Below are 26,086 nucleotides of genomic sequence, written 5' to 3'. Positions count from 1 at the left end.
AAAATGGTGGTGGAGCTCTTCAACCCTCTCCGAACTTGCTTTCTTTGTCCCCTCTGACAACCCCACTCCCAGCTTGGTTCAGAGTTCAACTCCCTCCCTCTGAGAGAGGTCAGGTCAGGAATGGGTGAAAATATACCCAATCTCTTAGCTCTCCTCTGGTCAATTTGGAGTTTCTGGTTGCCAGAACCTCTTAGCAACCAGACATCCCAGGTCCAAAGTGAACACAGCTTCATAGAAGCATTTTAGTATAAACAACTGAATCCACTGAGGGAGATTAAACGCTTCAAGTGACAGGATTCTCTGGGAGTCTTGAAATGAGCAATTTGCTAGCAGGGTCTTAGCTTCACTGACAACATAGACCACATATTGTGCAAAGGCTTGCTTGTGTTCTCAGAGTGTAAAATTTCATACCCAAGCAAGTTGTTCCCAAGACAACAATGGTCCCAAAAGACAGGCCTACCAGCATGAAAGGCCATCGTGGAAGGGACCTCTCACAGGTAATGACCGTCATGGAAAATCGGGTTTCCCTCTGGAGACTTGAATGTGTAGCATTTTGGTGAAAGAGTGTAGCTAAAGGATAAATTTCATCCAGCTGAATTTATTCTTATAATGAATCCATTTATGCACTATCACCTCTAGACTGTAAGTTCCATAATGATATAAGAATATCATTTGTGAAGCACTTTCTATATGTTAATCAGTGTTCTAAGCATTGGGGTAAGTGCAAGTTAATCAGGTTGGACACAGTCCTACTGAAAGCTCACCTCCTCCAGGAGGCCTTCCCACATTGAGCCTCCCTTTTCTTCTACTCCTCCTCCCCATCACCCTGACTCCCTCCCTCTGCTCTAACCCCCTCCCCACAGCACTTGTGTATATATGTACATATTTATTATTCTATTTATTTTATTAATGTGCATATATCTATAATTCTATTAATTTATGTTGTTGTTACTGAGGCCTGTTTACTTGTTTTGTTTTATTGTCTGTCTTCCCCCATCTAGACCGTGAGCCTGTTGTTGGGTAGAGACAGTCTCTTTGTTGCCAAATTGTACTTTCCAAATGCTTAGTCCACTGCTCTGCGGACAGTAAGCGCTCAATAAGTACAATTAAATGAATGAATGAATGAATGTCCCGCATGGGCTCACAACTTTAATCCTCATTTTACAGATGAGGTGACACAGACAAGTGAGGTCACTTGACCAAGGTCACACGACAGACAAGTGGCAAAGCCAGGATTAGTACCCAGGTCCTTCTGAGTCCCAGGCCTGAGCTGTATTCCATTATGCCATGGTCCTTCCTTGTGGGCAGGGAATTTGTTCATTCATTCATTCAATCACATTTATTGAGCGCTTAATGTGGGCAAAGCACTGTACTAAGCGCTTGGAAGAGTAATAATAATAATGGCATTTATTAAACGCTTACTATGTGCAAAGCACTGTTCTAAGCGCTGGGGTGGATACAAGGTGATCGGGTTGTCCCATTTGGGGCTCACAGTCTTAATCCCCATTTTACAGATGTGGTAAAGGAGGCACAGAGAGGTTAAGTGACTTGCCCAAAGTCACACAGCTGACAAGCGGCGGAGCCGGGATTAGAACCCATGATCTCTGACTCCCAAGCCCGTGCTCTTTCCACTGAGCCACACTGCTTCTAATACGGTACTCTCATCCATTCATTTCATTCATTCAATTGTATCTATTGAGCGCTTACTGTGTGCAGAGCACTATACTAAGCACTTGGGAAGTACAAATCAGCGACATCTAGAGACAGTCCCTACCCAACAATGGGCTCACAGTCAAGAAGGGGGAGACAGACAAAAAACACAAAACAAGTAGACAGGTGTCAATACCATCAGAATAAATAGAATTATAGCTATATACACATCATTAATAAAATAGAGTAATAAATATGTACAAATATACTCAAATGCCATGGGGAGGGGAAGGGGGTAGGGTAGAGGGAGGGGGGTGATGAGGAAGGGAGGAAGAGGAGAGGAAAAAAGGGGGGCTCAGTCTGGGAAGACCTCCTGGAGGAGGTGAGCTCTCAGTAGGGATTTGAAGGGAGGAAGAGAGCTAGTGCTAAGTACAGTGCTCTACATACAGTAAGGAATTGATAAATATGACTGACCGATTGACAAATCAATTGGGGGGGATATATATATATGTGCATGTGTATACATCAACACCAGGGCTGAAGTAAAAACAAAAAAACAAAAAACCTAAATCTATCTGGACTACTGTCATGGCAAAGCACAGAGGCAGCAAGGCTAAACAGAGGGTCAAAGGTTCAGCCAGGGGCTGAGGGGAGAGTCCAAATCAATCAATCAATCGTATTTATTGAGCGCTTACTGTGTGCAGAGCACTGTACTAAGTGCTTGGGAAGTACAAGTTGGCAACATATAGAGACAGTCGCTACCCAACAGTGGGCTCACAGTCTAAAAAGTAGGCTCACAGTCTAGAAATCAGCCCGATAGGACCTCAGATTGGGCCGGTGGGTAGACTCTCACCAACAGAGGACACAGAGTGGTGGGTGGCCAGTTCCTGAAGAATATGCATGTACAGTCGGAGGGGCTCCATGTCAGGAATGCTGTTCAGGGCCTCGGGGAGCGGGGAAATTTAGGAGGGAGGCAAGAGACAACCAAGGTTGGCTAAGAGGCCGAGTTGAGGTCAGGCACTTCCGCCTCTTCCTGGCCTGGGTTCGTGATGACGGGAACCACTGCTCCCCATCCCTCAAAAAAGGGCAGTCATTCCCGTGATGGCGGTAGCAAAAATAATATTCCGACTGAAGCAGCTGTTCTGGAAAACGTTCTCTAACCAGAACAAGGTCCAGCCCAGGCCGGTTTACTTCCTCCCTTAAACCAGAAACTTCCTTTTATATAAGTGAAATTACACCCTCGTGGAAAGTTGCGCAGGGTATTGCCAACTTGTACTTCCCAAGCGCTTAGTACAGTGCTCGGCACACAGTAAGCGCTCAATAAATATGATTGAATGAATGAATGAATATTAACAGTGAAGTCCAAACGCCTGAAGAGAGACCAGTTTTCTGAGTTAAGAAGACAACCTGAATGAAAAATTCAGAAATATTTAAACTATGAATAGCTATTTCGTTCCCAAGGTCTTTCCTGGATTCTTCCCCTCTGTCACTATCCATTTCCAGGAACCTCATTATAATTTTTCTGACAAAGACTAAGGACTTGTTGAATGGGAAGTGCTTTTTAAGTTGACTGCCTCTCCTTGAACAGGATAGTTTCCTGATACTAGGTTTATGTTAGCCTCTGCAACTTATTAGTCAGAAGAAGACTCTCTCTCTCATTGGATTCTTTAAGTCCAGAGCCAGGAGAGCACTTGCCCTCCATTAAAATACTTCTTTTTAAGCAACAGCAAGCAGTCACTCTTGTCCAGCTGAATAGTGAGGGACAAAAATTCACTGAGTCATTGGGCTTTACTTATCAATAAGGAAAGAAACCAAAGTACTGTCCAGCATAAACATTCACAGAAAAAAAGGTTCCTGCCATATTGTGATGTTAATTTCTCTTGACTGATCATGAACTTCCACTCTTCTTACAAGTTCTAATTCAGATTATTTTCTTCAGAGAAAAGAAAAAAACATAACCTTCTGTATTGAAATGTCAAGGGTGTGGATTAAAGAATAAAATATTTTTGGGATGAAAACAAGTAAATCAATAAAGGCAATTTTTCCAAATACTTTTTGCATGCCCATTAAGTAAAACAATTACCACTAGAGACTGTGTTCATTTGGAGCACAGGGCTGAATTTGGGGTCTGCACATTGAAGGAGTGGAGGGCTGGGAGATGGGCTGGGGGAGAAGGGAGGAAAAGATGGGTGAGCAGAGATGAGGGGAAAGGAAGAGCACTGGCACGTTTTGTGTTAATACAAGTTCATCCAGCCAACTCCTGATGACCTCTGATAAACCAGGGGTTTGTAGAGCCTCCTGATGGCCTGTCTCCCTAACTGAGATTTCAAAGTAGCTGGATCTTCAGACTGGAGGCGGCACCAGGAAAGAGGGTGCAGGACTTTCCATGGAGCTCTGTAGGAGGAAGGAACCCAGGCCGACCCTAGGGAGGGTCGTGAGCACAAAGAGAAAATTGCCCACCCGGGGATGCATATGGGAGTCTTTTCCTCCAGGATTGAGCCCAAACTGAAGCAGCCCTATCCTGCCTCCTCGGGAGGCTTCACACCACCCCTCCAGGGGACGGAGAGATCGCTCCGGCAGGAATGAGGGAGATGAGGGTCTGTCTCCCGATTCAGCAGCCCGGACTCTGGAGCGGTGACCAGAGCGGGAAGGCCCTTTTCTTTCCCCTCAAAGGATGAAAACACCTGCCGCTCTTCACTAGATCCCAGACACTCTGACTCCTGCCCCGGAGCAGGAAGAGGAGACTTAAGAAGAAGCCCTGCTTTTTAAATAAAATAAAATAAAATAAAATAAAATAAAATAAAATAATAAAATAAAATAAAATAATAAAATAAATAAAATAAAATAAAATAATAAAATAAAATAAAATAAAATAAAATAAACATAAATTCCCCAGGACCAGTAGCGGTCCGGGGAATGCTGTTGCCACTGCTGGCCCTACAGAGCCATGCTCACGCTTCCATCACAGTTGCACACATGTAGGTTGGGGTGGCACGAGACTGGCGTCAGATGGTGTCATAAGACTGGCAAGAGGAAGTGGAGCCATTTTGGGTCACAGTTCAACCCCTTCATTTGGAGATTGGTGGCTTTCTTAGTATGCCCCGACGCAGTCATAATCCAAACACAGGCCTCTTAGATGGACTGCACCTTCTCTGTGTCCCCAGGAAGATGATATAAAGAGGGAATAGGGAGAGAGGAAGAGTGAGGGAATGGGAGTGGATGTAGTGAGGCAGAGTGGCTCAATCGAAAGATTGAGGTGGCTTGGGGGTCACAGGTCATGGGTTCAAATTCCAGCTCTGCCAATTGCCAGCTGTGTGACTTTGGGTAAGTTGCTTAACTTCTCTGGGCCTCAGTTATCTCATCTGTAAAATGGGGATGAAGGCTGTGAGCCCCACGTGGGACAACCTGATCACCTTGTTTTCTCCTCAGCTCTTAGAACAGTGCTCTGCACACAGTAAGCACTTAACAAATACCATTATTATGGGAAGCAGCGTGGCTCAGTGAAAAGAGCACAGGCTTGGGAGTCAGAGGTCATGGGTTCTAATCCCAGCTCCCCCGCTTGTCAGCTGTGTGACTTTGGGCAAGTCACTTAACTTCTCTGTGCCTCAGTTCCCTCATCTGTAAAATGGGGATTAAGACTTTGAGCCCCACGTGGGACAACCTGATCACCTTGAATCCTCCCCAGCGCTTTAGAACAGTGTTAGTAAGCACTTAACAAATGCCATCATTAATTAATATAAGCCGAAAATTGAACTTGAGGAGGGAAATATAGGGTTAACCAGAGGATTGATTGGGGGTCGGGGGAGGAGTGTTGTGCCTGAGTGCTGACCACACAACCTGGGTGGCCCAACACACGGTTTACCCAATACCTTATACAAAGGACCTTATAAGTCCTGCAGAAGGTTAAATAGACCCAAGGAAGGACGTAGTATTTATCAATTGATAAGATTTGCCTTGACTTGGCAGACTGCTTGATAGAAGCGGGAACATCTAGGAAGGTGAGCCTGTCTTGGGTCCAAAAATGCTACAGCTGATGCCAGACAACCCAATAATAATGATAATTGTGGTATTTCTTAAACGCTTACTATGGGCCAAGCACTGTTCCAAGCGCTGGAGTAGATATACGGTAATGGGGTTGGCCACAGTCCCCGTCCCACCGGTGGCTCAAAGTCTTAAGTAGTATGGCGTAGGGGTTAGAGCATCAGCCTGGGAGTCAGAAGGTCATGAGCTCTAATCCTAGCCCTGCCACTTGTGTATTGTGTGACCTTGGGTAAGTCATTTCTCTGGGCCTCAATTACCTCATCTGTAAAATGGGGATTGAGACTGTAAGCCCCATATGGGACATGGACTACGTCCAAGCTGATTTTCTTGTATCCGCCCCAGCCTGGCACACAGTAAGCACTCAACCAATACTACAATTATTATTATTAATCCCCATTTAACAGATGAGGTAACAGGCCCAGAGAATTTAAGCGGCTTGCCCAAGGACGCAGCAGACATGGAGAAGCCAGGATTAGAATCCCCATCCTACGCTGTAGAGAAGCAGCGTGGCTCAGTGGAAAAGAGCCCGGGCTTTGGAGTCAGAGGTCATGGGTTCAAATCCCAGCTCTGCCAATTGTCAGCGGTGTGACTTTGGGCAAGTCACTTAACTTCTCTGGGCCTCAGTTACCTCATCTGTAAAATGGGGATTAAGACTGTGAGTCCCCCGAGGGACAACCTGATTGCCTTGTAACCTCTCCTGTGCTTGGAACAGTGCTTTGCACACAGTAAGTGCTTAATAAATGCCATCATTATTATTATTATTGTCCTCTGACTCCCAGGCTTGTGCTCTTTCAAACTCGACCATGCTGATTCATGATGAGAAACCAGGGCTCCCTCCTTTCCTCAAGCCATAAGGCTATGCTGCTATAGTATGATTCCTCTTTCACATCTAGCTCTTTGTGACATTCTCCTAACTATGCATAAGGACTGACTGCAATAGCCTAACGAATCCCTCTTGCACCCTTTTAGCAGTACTATTATCAATCAATCAATCAATCGTATTTATTGAGCGCTTACTATGTGCAGAGCACTGTATTATGAAGTCAAATGCTTGCTTAACCGCACTGTGTGTATCAATGATTTTTGTGTCTCCACCTCTCACTTACTTACACTATTTCACAGTCCAAGTAACCCAGGGTCTTGCGACCCCGATTTCAAGACAGGGAGGAAGGGAAAGAAAGGGTTCTTGCTGGTCCCATTCTTCTTTCTCCACTGCTGCTTTGGGGTCTTTGCTGGGGCCTGGCTGCTAGTGGAAAAAGGAGGTGAGGATGGCAGACAGGGACTTTTGACTCAATTGCAGCCATTTTTCACACCCCTGCTCACAATTTCCATGGGGCGTGGCCCCTTTGCTCAGCAGGAAACACTAGTTTAGTTCATAATAATGATAATAATAATGATGATGGCATTTGTTAAGTGCTTCCTACGAGTCAACCACTGTTCAAAGCACTGGGGTAGATGCAAGCTAATCATGTTGGACACAGTCCCTGTCCCACATGGGGCTCACAGCCTTAATCCCCATTTTACATGAGGTAACTGAGGCCCAGAGAAGTTAAATGACTTGTCCACGGTCATACAGCAGACATGTGGTGAAGCTGGCATTAGAACCCAGGTCCTTCTGGCTCCCAGGCCGGTGCTCTTTCCACTAAGCCATGCTGCTTCTCCAGTTTCACTTTTAATAATACTAATAATAATAATAATGGTATTTATTAAGTGCTTACTATGTGCAAAGCACTGTTCTAAGTGCTGGGTAGGTTACAGGGGGATCAGGTTGTCCCACAGGGGGCTCACAGTCTTAATCCCCATTTTACAGATGAGGTAACTGAGGCACAGAGAAATTAAGTGACTTGCCCAAAGTCACACAGCTGACAATTAGCAGAGCCGGGATTTGAACCCATGACCTCTGACTCCAAAGCCCGTGCTGTTTCCACTGAGCCATGTTGCTTCTCTTTACTCAGGACGCTGAATGGCCTTATTGAAAGACCACTAGCCCGATAGCCAGAAGACCTGGGTTCTAATCCTGGCTCTACAACCTGCCTGCTGTATAACCTTGGACAGGTTGCTTAACTTCTGTGCCTCAGTTTCTTCAACTGTAAAATGGGGATTTGAAGCCTGTTACTTAGACTGGGAGTCCCATGTGGGACAGGGATTGGGTCTGACCTGAATCACTTGTATCTATCCCAGTGTATATTGTTGTATTGTCCTTTTCTAAACTCTTAGTACAGTGCTCTGCACACAGTAAGTGCTCAATAAATACGATTGAATGAACAGTGCTAGACACACAGTAAGCGCCTAACAATTACCATAAAATGAATCAAACTATTTATCAAGCTTGCTTATCTTGGTGAACTCTTGCTCCATTCTTCATCCTATAAACGTATTACTGTTCTATTAAAGACTCAAGTGACGCTCCCAAGGTGATTATCCATTGAGAGGAAAAGGTGCTTTCACAGATTAAATGGCAGGACAGATTTTTGTCCCAGATATTATGGAGCATTAAAAGAGTACTCCTTCCCACCTCTAATCACGGCTTGCTGAAGGCTCCAAACTGCTTGAGCTCACCCCAACATGTGAAGCAGGGAGGGCTTGGAACACAGAGAGGCCCCTTAGCCCATAAGAGCTGTTGGGAAGGGGCCCAGGATAAAATAATTAGAGAATGAAAGGTGTGGTCAAACAACTCCAGCCAGAGCTCTTGAGATCAGTATCAATATTGACCCTTCCCCGCTGCTAATTGCTTCCCACTCCCACTGTCTGCTCTTCCTCATCACTTTCCTTACCAAAGACACACATTAAGGGTCTATTAGGTGCAAAGCACTATACTAAGCCCGGTACAATAGAAAAAGGCATTATCACCGCTTGCCTGAACTTTAAAATGGAAAAGAACTATTTACAAGCAGGGTGAACTGGAAGAAAAACATGGCTAGAGATCAACTGTATCAGGATGAAATGGCTAAATAATTGGCTATACTAATAAAGGTAGGCATAGGTAAGTAAGCACTGAGGCTAGAAATAAAATTTCCAAGCGCAAAGGGTTAAGTTGGGTTTGTGTGATTGGGGTGACTACAGAGTGTGAAGGGCAATCAGGAAAACCCTGATTATCATTATTATTATATTACTATTATTATGCTTTGCACATAGTAAGCGCTTAATAATGCTATCATTATTATTATTATTGTAGATCATGAGATGGAAAGTGATGTGAAATAATGCTCTTCTTATGGAACAACTTTGTTAATATCCTCATCTCCTATAGTTCAGAGAAATTTATTAATATGTTCACCCCTGGGATTAGGTCTATCAGCAGTATCGTAATAATAATGATGGTATTTAAGTGCTTACTATGTGCAAAATATTCATTCATTCAATTGTATTTACTGAGCACTTACTGTGTGCAGAGCACTATACTAAGCGCTTGGGAAGTACAAGTTGGCAACATAAAGACTTTTAGACTGTGAGCCCACTGTTGGGTAGGGACTGTCTCTATGTGATGCCAATTTGTACTTCCCAAGCGCTTAGTACAGTGCTCTGCACATAGTAAGCGCTCAATAAATACGATTGATTGATTGATTGATAAAGAGACGGTCCCTACCCAACAACGGGCTCACAGTCTGTCCCAAGTGCTCAGTACAGTGCTCTGTGCAAAGTAAGCATTCAGTAAATACCACTGATTTATGTACAGCTTTGGACTACGGCAATAACTGATCTCAAGCTAGTCTTCTGTTCTTCCACGTAAAATTAAGACACTAACGTTATACAAATAATAATAATGATGGCATTTACTGAGCTTACTATGTGCAAAGCACTGTTCTAAGCATTGGGGAGGTTACAAGGTGATCAGATTGTCCCACGGGGGGCTCACAGTCTTAATCCCATTTTATAGATGAGGGAACTGAGGCACAGAGAAGTTAAGTGACTTGCCCAAAGTCACACACCTGACGATTGGCAGAGCTAGAATTTGAATCCATGACCTCTGAGTCCAAAGCCCGTGCTCCTTCCACTGAGCCACGCTGTTTCTCTAGCGTGTGCCTATGTGTCCCTACCTACTTATCCTAAACGAATTTGGGAACAACTAATAATCCTTTGCTTAACCACCTGCAGCTTCAATTATTAGTATAATTTAAAGGAGGTCACCAATGACCTCCTGCTTGCCAAATCCAACGGCTCATACTCTGTCCTAATCCTCCTCGACCTCTCAGCTGCCTTTGACACTGTGGACCACCCCCTTCTCCTCAACACGCTATCTGACCTTGGCTTCACAGACTCCGTCCTCTCCTGGTTCTCCTCTTATCTCTCCGGTCGTTCTTTCTCAGTATCTTTTGCAGGCTCCTCCTCCCCCTCCCATCCTCTTACTGTGGGGGTTCCCCAAGGTTCAGTGCTTGGTCCCCTTCTGTTCTCAATATACACTCACTCCCTTGGTGACCTCATTTGCTCCCACGGCTTCAACTATCATCTCTACGCTGATGACACCCAGATCTACATCTCTGCCCCTGCTCTCTCCCCCTCCCTCCAGGCTCGCCATCTCCTCCTGCCTTCAGGACATCTCCATCTGGATGTCCGCCCGCCACCTAAAGCTCAACATGTCGAAGACTGAGCTCCTTGTCTTCCCTCCCAAACCTTGTCCTCTCCCTGACTTTCTCATCTCTGTTGACGGCACTACCATCCTTCCCGTCTCACAAGCCCGCAACCTTGGTGTCATCCTCGACTCTGCTCTCTCATTCACCCCTCACATCCAAGCCGTCACCAAAACCTGCCGGTCTCAGCTCCGCAACATTGCCAAGATCCGCCCTTTCCTCTCCATCCAAACTGCTACCCTGCTAATTCAAGCTCTCATCCTATCCCGTCTGGACTACTGCACTAGCCTTCTCTCTGATCTCCCATCCTCGTGTCTCTCTCCACTTCAATCCATACTTCATGCTGCTGCCCGGATTATCTTTGTCCAGAAACGCTCTGGACATATTACTCCCCTCCTCAAAAACCTCCAATGGCTACCGATCAATCTGCGCATCAGGCAGAAACTCCTCACCCTGGGCTTCAAGGCTGTTCATCACCTCGCCCCCTCCTACCTCACCTCCCTTCTCTCCTTCTACTGCCCAGCCTGCACCCTCCGCTCCTCCACCACTAATCTCCTCACTGTACCTCGCTCTCGCCTGTCCCGCCATCGACCCCCGGCCCACGTCATCCCCCGGGCCTGGTATGCCCTCCCTCTGCCCATCCGCCAAGCTAGCTCTCTTCCTCCCTTCAAGGCCCTGCTGAGAGCTCACCTCCTCCAAGAGGCCTTCCCAGACTGAGCCCCTTCTTTCCTCTCCCCCCTCGTCCCCCTCTCCATCCCCCCGTCTTACCTCCTTCCCTTCCCCACAGCACCTGTATATATGTATATATGGTTGTACATATTTATTACTCTATTTATTTATTTATTTATTTATTTTACTTGTACATTTCTATCCTACTTATTTTATTTTGTTGGTATGTTTGGTTCTGTTCTCTCTCTCCCCCTTTTAGACTGTGAGCCCACTGTTGGGTAGGGACTGTCTCTATGTGATGCCAATTTGTACTTCCCAAGCGCTTAGTACAGTGCTCTGCACATAGTAAGCGCTCAACAAATACGATTGATTGATTGATTGATTGATTTAAAGGCTTGATGGTCTGTTTCACCCTCAGACTCTACAAGAGCATGTTTCTCTGTTGAGTGATTCATTTTCTATCGCTCCCCTAAACAGATTAACTGAGATCACTGAACATCTTGAACTAAATATCAAGAATCATCCTGGGGTGGAGTGTCTTAACCTCACCTTCTTTAGGTGAAGATGTACATGGTCATCTGTCTTACTGACTACATCTTCAGGTGGATGATTTGTAAATTGAAGCTAATAGGCTTCTGGACAGTACAGATATATCACTGTTGCCAAAAAACAAGAAGGGATGAAAGATAAGGGCACTTTTTAAAAAAAATTCAGATGAGAAATAATACAGATTAGTGGTAAAGAAATCACAATGAATTCTCCATGATCTCCTTTTTTTTTTCTACTCTTCCCATCGCCAGTGCTTACAAGCTTGAAACCTATTTATTGGGAACTTTTCTCGCTAACCCTGGAAGTAGGATTTTGCAGTTGGGGAGCTGAGGTTGGCAGCGAATTACAGCTCCAATTAATCATGCATCAGATTTCTGCCACCTTTCTAATAACCACTCGAGAAACTCTATAATTGGGGTATTTGTTAAGCACTTACAATGTGCTAAGTGCTGGGGTAGAAACAAGATCAACGGGGTCAGAAACAGTCCCTGGCCCACATGGAGTGTACAGTGTAAGTAGGACGGAGTTGGATTTAATCCTCATTTTACAGGTAGGGAAGCTGAGGCCCAGAGAAGTTAAGTGACGATCAACGTCACGCAGCAGGCAAGTGGCAGAGGCAGGATTAGAACTCAGGTCCTTCTGACTCCCAGGCTCCTGCACTTTCCACTAGATCACTCTGCACACAACTACTGGCATCCCACGGAAGGTGCTACTTTACCCAGGAGGTTTGGGGCAACAGAGCACAAAGCCATTAGTACGTAAAGGTTATCTATAATGGATAATAGAATGAATGAAATAGCAGAAAGGAGTTTGCACATCAAACAGAAATAGCAAATAGTTTCAAAAAAATATTCTACTCTGGACATGTAAGAAGGGAAAAGGGAGTTTGATCCAATACTCCAGTCAAGAGTTGGAAACAGAAAAGTTTGCAACCTGAAACAAAGTCAGTTCTTTAAGATAGGGAGTAGCTTCTTGAGGAATCTCCTGTTAAGAAAAACTTGTGTTGTAGCACTCGCCTCAAGTCTAAAACGATAGGTACACATGCTACAGTTTCCTCCAGCACTCTATTTTCGGTAACATCCATTCATGTATGCTGAAGGAAACACTCTTTAATTCTATCATCACCAGTGCTCTGCACACAGTAAGTGCTCAATAAACATGATTGAATGAATTCTATCCAAAAGGCATAGCGAAAACAAACAGCATGGTCTACTGGAAAGAGCAAGGACCCTGGGTGTCAGAGGCCCTGGGTTCTCATCCCAGCTCTGTCACTTATCTACTGTATGACCTTGGGTAATTTTCTTAACTTTTCTGTGCCTCAGTTTCCTCGCCTGTAAAATGGAAATTAAGACTGTTAGCCCTATTTGGGATCGGGACTGTGTCCAGTTGGATAACTTGTATCTAATCCCGGCTCTGCCACTTATCAGCTGTGTGACTTTGGGCAAGTCACTTAACTTCTCTGGGCCTCAGTGACCTCAACTGTAAAATGGCGATTACAACAGTGAGCCCCACATGGGACAACCTGATTGCCTTGTATAGACCCCAGTGCTTAGAACAGTGCTTGGCACATGGTAACAATAATAATAATAATATAATGGCATTTATTAAGAGCTTACTATGTGCAAAGCACTGTTAAGTGGTAAGCACTTAACAAATACCATCATTATTATTATCTACCCCCCACGCTTAGTACAGTGTCTGGTATATAGTAAGCACTTGACAAATCCCATTATTATCATATTATTATTCCTACAGAAGGACTGACTACATAACTTTAGGTTTTCAATTAAGAAGGTCATTTCTACAATCACATTAACATTACAATTCTTAGGCATGAACTTTAATGCAATTTCAGTGCAATTTGACATGCACAACTGCTATTTGCTCAAGTGTGTCTAGGAGATAGATCACGGGCCTGGGAATCAGAAGGATCAGGGTTCTAATCCTGTCACCTCCACTTGTCTGCCGTGTGACCCTGGACAAGTGACAACTTCTCTGAACCTCACTTCCCTCAGCTATAAAATGGTGATGGAGACTGTGAGCCCTCTGCGAGACAGGTACTGTGTACAACTCGACTGGCTTGTATCTACCCCAGCGCTTAAAACAGTGCTAGGCACACAGTAAACACTTAACAAGTACCACAGTTATTTTTTTATTAGTATTATTACATCTTCCAACTTCCACTGAAGGGGACGGGAACTATTTCACTAAAGGGAAATCTGAGGCAAAGTTAAGTGACTTTCAAAAGTCTCACACTGTACAAAGTTACAACTATCGAAGCGGGGCTAACCACCACTTTCCAAGCCATGATGTTTGCTGGGTTGATTGCACTAGAACCTACTTTGGCCCAAGAGTACATCGATTTGTTTGGAAATTGCACCACGTCTAATAGTCTCAGTAAATAATATTAACATTAAGCATTTAGTAGTTAACGTCTTTCCCCGATCTGCCTAATTAATGGTGACTCCACTCATTATTTATACTGGTGGTCTATATTACACACATTTCACATTACTGTCATTTGAGAAAGGCCTTGTCTTGTGAAATTCTATTACTTGAGGCAAACCGTCACCTCAAAATTGTTGCTAACTCCCTCACCGTCCAAATCAGACATTTTTCAAGTCAAGAGACTTTCCTTGATTGATTCCCATCATCCCAAACCATCAATCACTCTTAGCCTTTAGGTATAGATTGATATTCAGATCAATAGTATTCACTATTCAATATGCTGACATTTTCCATATTGTAAACAGTGCTCAGTTATGTTCTTGTTCTTCCTTCTGTCGCCACTATTTATAAATAATCCTCTGCAGCACGTCTTCTCCATTAGATTTCAAGTTCATTCATTCATTCCATTGTATTTATTGAGCGCTTACTGTGTGCTCTTGAGGGCCTTTTTTTGTTAGCCTCATGCTTCTGTTTTTTCCTCCCCAGCACCTGATAAACTATACATTGTAAGTGCTCAATGAACACCAATGACTGACTAACTTGACTTGTAGAATCAATCATTTAAAATTATTATAACTGAGGTATTTGTTAAGAGCTTATGATGTGCCAAACATAGTAATAAGCACTGGGATAGATGCAAGGTAACGAGGTTGGGCGCAGTTTCTGTCCCACAGGGAGCTCACAGCTTAAGTGCTGACTGGACACTTAGTCGCTGCACAGCACTTAGTATAAGTGTTTGGGAGAGGTCAGTATAGTGGGTAGACACGATCCCTGCCTTCAGAGAGTTTACAATCAAGTGGGAGAAGTGGACACTAGAATTAAATTTAGAGAAGCAATGTGGTGAAAGAGAATAGGCTTTGGAGTCAGAGGTCATGGGTTCGAATCCCAGCTCTGGCACATGTCTGCTGTGTGACCTTGGGCAAGTCACAACTTCTCGGAGCCTCAGTTCCCTCATCTGTAAAATGTGGATTAAGACCGTGAGCCCCACGTGGGACAACCTGATCACCTTGTATTCCCCCAGCACTTAGAACAGTGCTTTGCACATAGTAAGCACTTAACAAATGCCATTATTATTATTATTATTATTATTATTATTATTATTATTGAGTACAAGTAGGGGGAAGAAATAGAGATAAAAGATAGGCGCTACTGGAAGGAGAGGGTGAGTACCCAAATTCTTAGGTGACGTGGCAGTACTGAAGTGGCAGTATGGAGGTAAATAGTGTAGGGAGTTGAGAATAATAATAATAATGGTGGTATTTGTTAAGCGCTTACTATGTGACATGTACAGTTCTAAGTGCTGGGGGAGATACGAGGTTATCAGGTTGTCCCAGGTGTCACAGTCTTAATCCCCATTTTACAGATGAGGTAATTGAGGCACAGAGAAGTTAAGTGACTTGCCCAAGGTCACACAGCTGACAAACAGGAGAGCCAGGATTAGAACCCACAATCTCCGACTCCCAAGCCCATGTTCTTTCCACTAAGCCATGCTGCATACCCGGCCAGAAGAGATGTGTTTAATGCTGTGTGGTAACAAAGGAGCAAGGGTAAGTAGATCTGACTGAAAACCACTTAATCTTCTTTAAAACAGCAAAGTTGCTATTCTTGGCCTTTAAAGATGTACGAATACAGACCCCTACAGAATTTCAGAGCAGCTTTTGTACTATCATTGGCCCCTGAGGGGCTATGTCATAAAAGGGCAATCCCTGAACAAAACAAAATCCATTATGTAAACTTGAAAGCTCCCCAAATAAACAACCGTATAAAACAAACACCTGAATATATCTTAGAAATTTTAATCCTGCCGTGGTTTTTATGTTAGGGAAACTGAAGTTGCTTAGCTTTAACTAATTACATTTTCACTAATTATGTTTCCAAAGTGCATATGTTGTTCAGGGTTGTTTTAACAAGCAGATACTTAAGTTTTAGCTGCAGCACGATCAGGTTTTCATTTTATGAAACATTGTATTTTGCATTCTTTGTGAATACTGGACTTCAAATATAACTACTAAGCCGCCTTAAGGAGTCTCATGGAGGGGGAGGGTGTAGAAATTGAACTAGGCATTCAGGATGGATTATTCAAATTATTAAAGCATTGGATATCATGTCTAGACCATAAACTCTTTATGGGCAGGGAATGTGTCTGCTAATTCAGTTGTACTGTACTCTCCCAAGCGCTTATTACAGTGCTCTGCACATAGTAAGTGCTCAGTGAATAAGTTGACACTATAATTTATCACCATGTATGTTTTTAATAATAGAGAAATTTCATTTTTATAAGCAGTCACATTTGCTTTTGAGACTACTGTAACGTTATTCATGCTCAAGATCTAGTAAACTATCTGTGCAAGCTTTCACAGTGATAATCCTGGAGACAGTAAATGATTCTATGCCTTAATGGTCTCTGCAGTGGGGACTGAAATTGGTCTTCAACTGCTGCAACAATTTTCATAACTCCCTTCCAAGTAAACTTGAATAATGAATAAACTCACCAGTCTGCAGTCTTTAACCAGTTTCCCACGTGCTTTCCAGGTAACTGAAGACCCAGAAGAAAGTTCAATCAGTGGTATCTGAGCACTTCTTGTGGTGCAGAGCACTGTACTAATTTTTCTAACTCCCTTCCAAGTAAACTTGCATAATGAATAAACTCACCAGTCTGCAGTCTTTAACCAGTTTCCCACGTGCTTTCCGGGTAACTGAAGACTCAGAAGAAAGTTCAATCAGTGGTATCTGAGCACTTCTTGTGGTGCAGAGCACTGTACTAATTTTTCTAACTCCCTTCCAAGTAAACTTGCATAATGAATAAACTCACCAGTCTGCAGTCTTTAACCAGTTTCCCACGTGCTTTCCGGGTAACTGAAGACTCAGAAGAAAGTTCAATCAGTGGTATCTGAGCACTTCTTGTGGTGCAGAGCACTGTACTAATTTTTCTAACTCCCTTCCAAGTAAACTTGCATAATGAATAAACTCACCAGTCTGCAGTCTTTAACCAGTTTCCCACGTGCTTTCCGGGTAACTGAAGACTCAGAAGAAAGTTCAATCAGTGGTATCTGAGCACTTCTTGTGGTGCAGAGCACTGTACTGATTTTTATAACTCCCTTCCAAGTAAACTTGCATAATGAATAAACTCACCAGTCTTGCAGTCTTTAACCAGTTTCCCACGTGCTTTCCAGGTAACTGAAGACCCAGAAGAAAGTTCAATCAGTGGTATCTGAGCACTTCTTGTGGTGCAGAGCACTGTACTGATTTTTATAACTCCCTTCCAAGTAAACTTGCATAATGAATAAACTCACCAGTCTGCAGTCTTTAACCAGTTTCCCACGTGCTTTCCAGGTAACTGAAGACCCAGAAGAAAGTTCAATCAGTGGTATCTGAGCACTTCTTGTGGTGCAGAGCACTGTACTGATTTTTCTAACTCCCGTCCAAGTAAACTTGCATAATGAATAAACTCACCAGTCTGCAGTCTTTAACCAGTTTCCCACGTGCTTTCCAGGTAACTGAAGACCCAGAAGAAAGTTCAGTCAGTGGTATCTGAGAACTTCTTGTGGTGCAGAGCACTGTACTAATTTTTCTAACTCCCTTCCAAGTAAACTTGCATAATGAATAAACTCACCAGTCTGCAGTCTTTAACCAGTTTCCCACGTGCTTTCCGGGTAACTGAAGACCCAGAAGAAAGTTCAATCAGTGGTATCTGAGCACTTCTTGTGGTGCAGAGCACTGTACTAAGCGTTTGGAGGGGATAATACAACACGTTCCCGGGCCAGAAAATCTACAGTTTTAAAAATCAGAATCTGTGCCAACTGTTGTCCACTAGCATACTTGACATGACTGACTCCATTTTCTGTACGCTGACAGTAACCCTCCATTTGTGCAGGCTGAGAGAACAACCCCTTTTTGTATTGTCTGCAACAGATGCCTTCAAGGCCATCAACAAGTAACACCTATCCGAAGATAACGAGAATTTACAACCCTATTAAGGAGAATGTACATACCTATCTATGCAAGGCCATAGGGCAAATAACAACATCCTGCACAAGGCCGTGGGAACGGAGAACAAGGAGAATTTGTAACATCCTGCCGGTCCCAATTGAATTCCTGAAATTTCCAAATGCCCCACTCCCATGTTGCTGTAACTCAATAAAAGACACAGTGAGCATGGGATCGGGGCTACTTGTCACTCGTCCCTCTCCCGGGAGGTGAACAGGCAGGTAGCCACTTTCCTTCTTTGCTGCTCCATCTGAACGCATGTCTCCGAGTCATTTTTCCTATCTGCGTCACCACCCTGGGTACAAGAACCCTGCGGCCGATTTACACCGATTAACCTATTTTGCACCCTACTTGTCGATAACAGTCCTTAAGGAGTCTCACGGAGGGGGAGGGTGTAGAAATTGAACTAGGCATTCAAGATGGATTATTCAAATTACTAAAGCATTGGATATCATGTCTAGACTGTAAACTCTTTATGGGCAGGGAATGTGTCTGCTAATTCAGTTGTACTGTACTCTCCCAAGCGTTTATTACAGTGCTCTGCACATAGTAAATGCTCAGTGAATAAGTTGACACTATGATTTATCACCATGTATGTTTTTAATAATAGAGAAATTTCATTTTTATAAGCATTCACATATTGCTTTTGAGACTAACGTTATTCATGCTCAAGATCTAGTAAACTATCTGTGCAAGCTTTCACAGACATAATCCTGGAGACAGTAAATGATTCTATGCCTTAATGGTCTCCGCAGTGGGGACTGAAATTAGTCTTCAACTGCTGCAACAATTTTTATAACTCCCTTCCAAGTAAACTTGCATAATGAAGAAACTCACCAGTCTGCAGTCTTTAACCAGATTCCCACGTGCTTTCCAGGTAACTGAAGACCCAGAAGAAAGTTCAATCAGTGGTATCTGAGCACTTCTTGTGGTGCAGAGCACTGTACTAAGCGTTTGGAGGGGATAATACAACACATTCCCGGGCCAGAAAATCTACAGCTTTAAAAATCAGGACTTATATCAAAAAGTGTGCTTTCAATTTATTGATAATCTCGGCTGATGGAAAGAGGAAGCTAGGCTATAAGCTCATTATGGGCAGGGAACGAGTCTGCTAATTCTGTTGTATTGTACTCTCCCAAGTGCTTATTCAGTGCTCTGCACAAATTAAGTGTTCAATAAATACCACTAACTGATAGGGAACTAACTACCTGATACACACTACGATTTGTTCATTCCAAGCAATCATTCTGTTCATTTAGATTTTCACACTACTAAGTTATGAGGTTTCTTTGTAGCAAAGTCCCTAAAATGACCGATGAAGATTCTACTCAGCTGATCACCCCTTGGAAAGAACTGAAATTACTTCTATAAAATAAGGACCTATCAATTCCTAAAAGGCGAGGCTCAGTGGAAAGAGTATGGGCTTTGGAGTCAGAGTTCATGGGTTCAAATTTCCCACTCTGCCAATTGTCAGCTGTGTGACTTTGGGCAAATCACTTAACTTCTCTGAGCTTCAGTTCCCTCATCTGTAAAATGGGGATTAAGACTGTGAGCCCCACAGGGGCCAACCTGATCACCTTGTATTTCCCCCCAGCGCTTAGAACAGTGCTTCGCACACAGTAAGCGCTTAACAAATGCCATCATTATTATTATTACAAGCCCATACTAAAGGAGAGCAGCTAGACAACCAATGAACCTCACTCATCTTTTAAACAATAGACTACAATGCATTCACTCAGAGGGGAGCATCCCCCTACCTACCCCTTCAAATGATAGGGTAACAAATGACAGTCAGAATCAAACTGACCTAAGCCTGGGACCTGCCATTGTTTATAGGAAGGAGGATGTTTTTCTGCTAGTGCTTACATTAACAAGCAGAGTGAAGAAAGTCACCCATTGTTCAATTCACTGAAGGGAGACCACAGAAGAATTTGAAAAAAAAAAAAGGGGGTGGGTGGGAACTTGGGTTCTGAGATTAAAGGTTAAAATAATTGGAGCTGTTTGGGTCAAGGAAGAGGGGGCATAATGATGACTCATCTGTTTCCAATTATATGAAGTTTTTTTTTGTTAGGGAGAATAATATCCAATCATTCTTTCTATGGAGTGAGTTTTGGACAAGGGAAACTGTCTTGGAGCGTGAGAGAATTTGGTTGGGTATTTGTGAAGAGGCCACCAAGAAAGGTTCTTTACCTGAGGAGATCTTTAGGGAAAGGTCAGACACTATCTGTCACAGATGATTTTGTCACCTGCCTGGAAGCAGGAAACAGGTCTTTTAGAGCCTCTTCTGGTTGGAACTATGACTCCATGACTCCCCTAAGCATACCCAGTGGAAAGACTCTACAACAAGTAGATTTTGATCCTGATGCAAATGTAGTTAACTGGAGAAAGTTGCCATAAAACCCACCTGCAAATTGAAAGGGTGGGAACCCAGCAGACATGTAAAAAAAGTTCATCTTGGCTCACTCCCACCTGCCTCAAAATCACCCAAATATTTGCCTGCTAGATGCTTTCCCTGTTGACATTGCCTTATTTTTTTTTTACTTTTAATAAGGTGAGGTATATACATTTTGAAAAGAGGGAAAAATGTGATTCAGATATCTGCACAACTGCCCAGTCTTCAAGCTACTGTTTCAAATAAGCATAGGACTCTGGGGCATGATTTCAGAAGGGTACAAATGAAGAGATCCCAGCTGCTCCTTTCTTTAGAAAGACAAAAAAAGTATGTATTCTTTTTCCATAATAATCCCTAGATTTCACCCAGCTAATCATAAGAGGAGTGTGGTAATGTTTTGATATATACTTCTCGAGGGTGTTTGTGGAAAATTGAGGAAGAAAAAAACTTGCGGTGCCTCGGCTTTGCGGCTCTACAAAATATTTGTGAAATATCTATATATTTAACTAATTCTGTAAAACCGTAAAAGAGCGCAAAGGAATGAATACCTATGGGGTATCTGAGTATTATTGTTTCTTGGTGGAAAAGAGCTATGTCAAATAGGAAGGTTGTTGAATAACAAAGGAAGCCACTTGTGATATCGTAGGACAGAACAGACTTTCCTATTCAGCTATTCAATTTGTTTTGAGAATAATGCATTCTTATACATTTCAGTGTTCACACATTTTCCTCCATAATTTACATTTCAGACTGCAAAACCATTCAGCCAAGGAAATTAATGTTCAGTCAAAATAAAATGCCATCCAACAAGTCAATAAGATTCGCTGTCAAGTGAGTGTGATTTTAATCACAGCAACAGCAAGACCATCTGCAATACTCCCCTTAAAAAAATAGTTCCTATTTTAGAATTCATCCTCCAATGCATAGACATAATAAAACAACAGAAGTATTTACCTGTTGAGAATGAAACTGATTTTTGCTCAAAATTAAAATAAGAGGAAAAATGAGATAGATATTGGAAAGAATTTGGGGGAGTAGTTGGCCTAGCGGAAAGGACACAGGCACAGGAGTCTGAAGACCTAGGTTATAATTTCAACTCTGCCACTTGTCAGGGCCATACGACCTTGGGGTAATCACTTAACATCCCTGCATCTCAGTGGCCTTGTCTGTAAAATAGGGATTTGATCCATTTTCCTCTGGCTTAGACTATGAGCCCCAGATGGGACAGGGACTGTTTCCAGCATGATTATCTTGACTCTATCTCAGCAATTAGTACAGTACCTGGCATGTAGTAAGCACTCAACAAGTACCATTAAAAAAATATATATATATATATATACACACACACACACACAAATACACACACACACACACACACACGTAAAAGGGAATTGTAATACTGGTCAAAGGAGATAAAATAAAGTTTAGATTTCCTAAAGCAAAATACACCTCAAGACTTGTTAGATATAATGCTGTATAAAAATCATTTTAGAGCTTTCGTAGATTGGTACTTATGATTTCTAACGGGAAAACTATAACCTTTAAATTCAAAGGAAAATGGCTAACTATGGTAATTGCAATCAATAGGGCTCTACCAGTGGTATAAATATTTCTTCCCGAATAGGATTCCTTGGCTTTTCAGCTGTATTTGAGGTTAAGGGCAAACGAACCTATTAGAAATCTATTTGTTATTTACCATCCTGGCTGCCAATTTGGAGGATTCCCATAATTACCAGAGTACGTCCCTCCCACTCCTTCCCAAGGTGCATTTCCAAGTAAAAGCGGAGAATCGCAGAACTTACCAATGACGTAGGCTAGTAGCAAAGCCAGGGTCACGGTGATGGCGGTGGCACTCAAAGCCGTGCACTTCCAGTTGCAGCACCTGTACGGCTTGTTAAAAGTGAACGCGGGCCTTGAGAAGGTGCTTCTAGGCAGTGGCCTGGGAGGTGGAGAGTAAACCGTGTTGGAGGTTAATGGGTAGTTCTGACTGGCTGCGCTGAAGATAGCTGAAGAACCCGATCCATGTTTAAAGAGGAAATGCCTAAGGAAAAAGGCAAAGGAAACCAAAGTCAGAGGCTTCAAAGTGGAAAAGAACTTGGTAAAACTCTAAGGGCAAAATTGCATTGTCTACTAAGATGTAAGGAAGGAGGGTGGCATGGAGAGAGCACAGGCTTGGGAGTAAAAAGGTCGTGGCTTCTATTCACGGCTCCACCACCTGTCTGCTGTGTGACCTTGGTCACTTCACTTCTCTGGTTCTCAGTTACCTCATCTGTAAAATGGGGATTGAGATTGTGAGCCCCACTTAGGACAGGGACTGTGTCCAACCCAATTTGCTTTTTTCTACCCCAGTGCTTACTACAGTGCCTGGAACATAGTAAGTGCTTAATACCAAAAGTATTATTATTATTATTATTATTATTATTATTATTATTATTATTATTATTGTTATTATTACAGAAATGTGCACCATAATTAGGATTCACTACCATAGCCTAAACTCTAAGAGTGTTTGACCCAGCTCACCTGAATGACAAAATAACTATTTCTTGCTAAGTGGTCTGATTGATCAAACTTAACTCCAAATAGCCATCTTTAAACTTTAGGACACTAGTAATGGTAGCAGTACATATTAAGCACTTAATGAGTGAAGAGCATTGTACTAAGCATTGGGGGACAATACAAGGGTAAAAATTAAACACAGTCTCTGTCCCTCTTGGGAACAATAAGGACAACAACAATCAGTTAATCAATCATATTTATTGAGCATTTACTGTGTGCAGAGCACTGTACTAAGCTCTTGGGAGAGTATGATTTAACAGCATAACAAACATTCCCTGCCCACAGTGAGCTTACAGTTTGGAGGACGAACTTAGAGTTAATAGAGTTAATAGCCAAGTATAATACACCAGCCCTTCTTAAACCCAACAGGAAACTGTACCTTTGCATTCAGCCCCACATCACAGTGAATATTTTGGGACTGGCTCGCTGCAGCCATTATTACAAAATACGATGACGGAAAAAAATTTAGTATGCTTCATAACTGATCAGTAGTAGAGTAAGCGCTCGATAAATACCACTGATTGGTTGATTTGGACCTTATTACTCATGGTATTCTGCTTCAGCGACATAAAATGAAAAGATTTTCCCCAAAAGGGCTGAACTGTACCACAAACATAACCTAGTTTATGAATCCCATATAGCAAAAAGATGTCCCCACAAGTGCCTATACTGCACCACAAATACAGCCGAGCGTATAAATCGCATACAGCGGATCCCATCCTCCCAATGTTCTGCCGACTAACACCACCGTAGGTGGCTTCCCCACAAGCTACTGATTCAGGCAATCAACATGGGCCCAAGAGGAATCTCATTACAGTAGTAATGATATTTATTGAACAACTACTGTGTGTCATGCACTTTGGTAAGTGCTTGGCAAGGTACAACTGGGCAAAAGACGCTTTCCCTGTCCACAAGGCGAAAGCAATTACGCTGCTCTAGATTTTTTGTTTAGCAAGATATTCACAGCTAAAGATGAGGCATGGGCATACTTTCAAGAATGATAGCCTTTGCTATGGACTGGGAATGTCTCTACCTACTCTTTTATGTTGTACTCTTCCAAGCTGTTAGTACAGTGCTCTGCACACAGAAAGTACTCAGTAAATATGATTGATTGATTTGTGGCCTAATTCTAAACTAGAGATGCTAACGCCACAACTATTTTAGCCTCAAACCTCTACCAACGGTGTTATATTGTACCCTCCCAAGCACTTAGTACAGTGCTCTGCACACAGAAAGCACTCAGTAAATATGATTGATTGATTTGTGGCCCATTTCTAAACCAGAGGTGCTCTGCCATTACAATGAGCCTAGATAACTCTACAAACTCTGTTATATTGTACTCTCCCAAGAGCTTAGTACAGTGCTCGGCACCCAGTAAACACTCAATAAATATGATATTGATTTGTTGCCTACTTGCTTACTTCTAAATCAGAGATGCTTTGCCACAACTATTTGAGCCTAGACACTTTACACAATTGACATCATTGAGCAAATGAAATATTCTTCAGCGATCCAGACAGACTCAGAAGTACTCAGGCCTGGTAAATAGATTCTTATAGGGCATTTTAGGGCACGAGTGGTTAGTGATGCGGAAACATGGAGAAAAATTATTGGACGACAGTGGGTTGTAAATGCCACAGCAGTGGCCTATGCCTTCCAGAGGAATTTACCAAAATACTAGCTCATAATAACTGTTATGGAAATGTAAGTGAATGACTCGCAGCAGATATTATGGAGCCCCCCCCAGTGCTCAGCCAACAGAAAGAACAGCACAGGATATAAAAGTGAATCTTTCACAAAAGTCAATCTATTCAATCTAGGCCTTTACACTGTAAGATGGTTGTGGCCAGGGAATGCATCTGTTACACTGTTCTCCTTCAAGCCCTTAATACAGTGCTCTGCAAACAGTAAGCACACAAATATGATTGATTGTTTGATTGACCGATTGATTGTGTGCAGAGCACTGTACTAAACCCTTTCATATAGCCCCTATCCTGGGATTATCCTGGATAACCAAATGCTCCTTCTTGGTCCCTGTAATCTATTTGCTTAAGGGATCATTTTTAGCTGCTTCTATGTGCCCCAGGGTCAGAGGGGCAGCAGAAATAGGCATCCAGCCTGCTTCCCTCTCCTGGTACCTTGGCACTTGCTTGCCTCAGGTTCCCAAGATCCAGCAACATCATCAGGAGATTCCAAGCTAAAACTTCAGCAAGTTTGTAGGATCATTCCCAGACCCTCCGTATCTCAGTCTCTTGGGTTTCAGGCCCAAGATCCCAATCTAGTGAGTGGTTACTTGGCTGGGTCAAAACTAACATGCTTATCCACAGTGGTGATGATGATGGTGATGATGGTATTTGTTAAGTGCTTACTATGTGCCAGGCACTGTTCTAAGCTCTGGGGTAGATACAAGGTAATCAGGTTGCCCCATATGGGGCTCACAGGCTTCATTCCCATTTTACAGCTGAGACGACTCAGGCACAGAGAAGAGAAGTGAAGTGACTTGCCCAAAGTCACACAGCTGACAAGTAGTGGAGCTGGGATTAGAACCCATGACTTCTGACCCCCAAGCCCGGGCTCTTGCCGCTAAGCCATGCTGCCCCATCTCTTGGGCTTGGCACAACAGAAACCACCCTTCCTTCTCCTAACATCCCTCCTCAAGTGCAATTTTCTCTGGCCAAAGCATCTGAGAAATTTGGCTGCTCCATTTCTAAGCTCCTTTACTGCGGTTGACAGTTCCATGCTAAGGAACGACCCCTTCTTAATAATAATAATAATAATAATAATAATAATAATAATGGCATTTATTAAGCGCTTACTATGTGCAAAGCACTGTTCTAAGCGCTGGGGAGGTTACAAGGTGATCAGGTTGTCCCACGGGGGGCTCACAGTCTTATTCCCCATTTTACAGATGAGGTAACAGGCCCAGAGAAGTTAAGTGACTTGCCCAAAGTCACACAATCGTAAGTCAATCAACTGTATTTATTGAGCGCTTATTATGTGCAGAGTGCTTATTTTGTGCAGAGCACTGTACTGAACACTTAGGAAAGTACAACACAATTGAGTTGGAAGACACATTCCCTGCCCACAACAAGCTCACAGTCTAGAGGGGGGGATAGATATTAATATAAGTAAATAAATTATGGAAATGGGCATAAGTGCTCTGGGGCTGAGGGAGGGATGGATAAATGGAGCAAATTGGGGTGATGCAAAAGGGAGTGGGAAA

General features: G+C 43.0%; 1 protein-coding gene across 2 annotated transcripts in view; it reads right to left on the bottom strand.

The window, feature by feature from the left end:
* Window positions 1-26,086, bottom strand: part of TENM1 (teneurin transmembrane protein 1) — an 849,492-nt gene that overhangs the window by 277,242 nt on the left and 546,164 nt on the right. For both annotated transcript variants that reach the window (XM_038747613.1, XM_038747612.1), the window contains exon 5: window positions 22,107-22,345. In XM_038747613.1, the coding sequence (XP_038603541.1) occupies window positions 22,107-22,345 (239 nt within the window). The remainder of the gene's footprint in view (window positions 1-22,106; window positions 22,346-26,086) is intronic.

This window comes from Tachyglossus aculeatus, chromosome 6 (assembly GCF_015852505.1).
Source record: "Tachyglossus aculeatus isolate mTacAcu1 chromosome 6, mTacAcu1.pri, whole genome shotgun sequence".
Classification (NCBI taxonomy): domain Eukaryota; kingdom Metazoa; phylum Chordata; class Mammalia; order Monotremata; family Tachyglossidae; genus Tachyglossus; species Tachyglossus aculeatus.
This window is presented reverse-complemented; position numbering and strand designations above follow the sequence as displayed.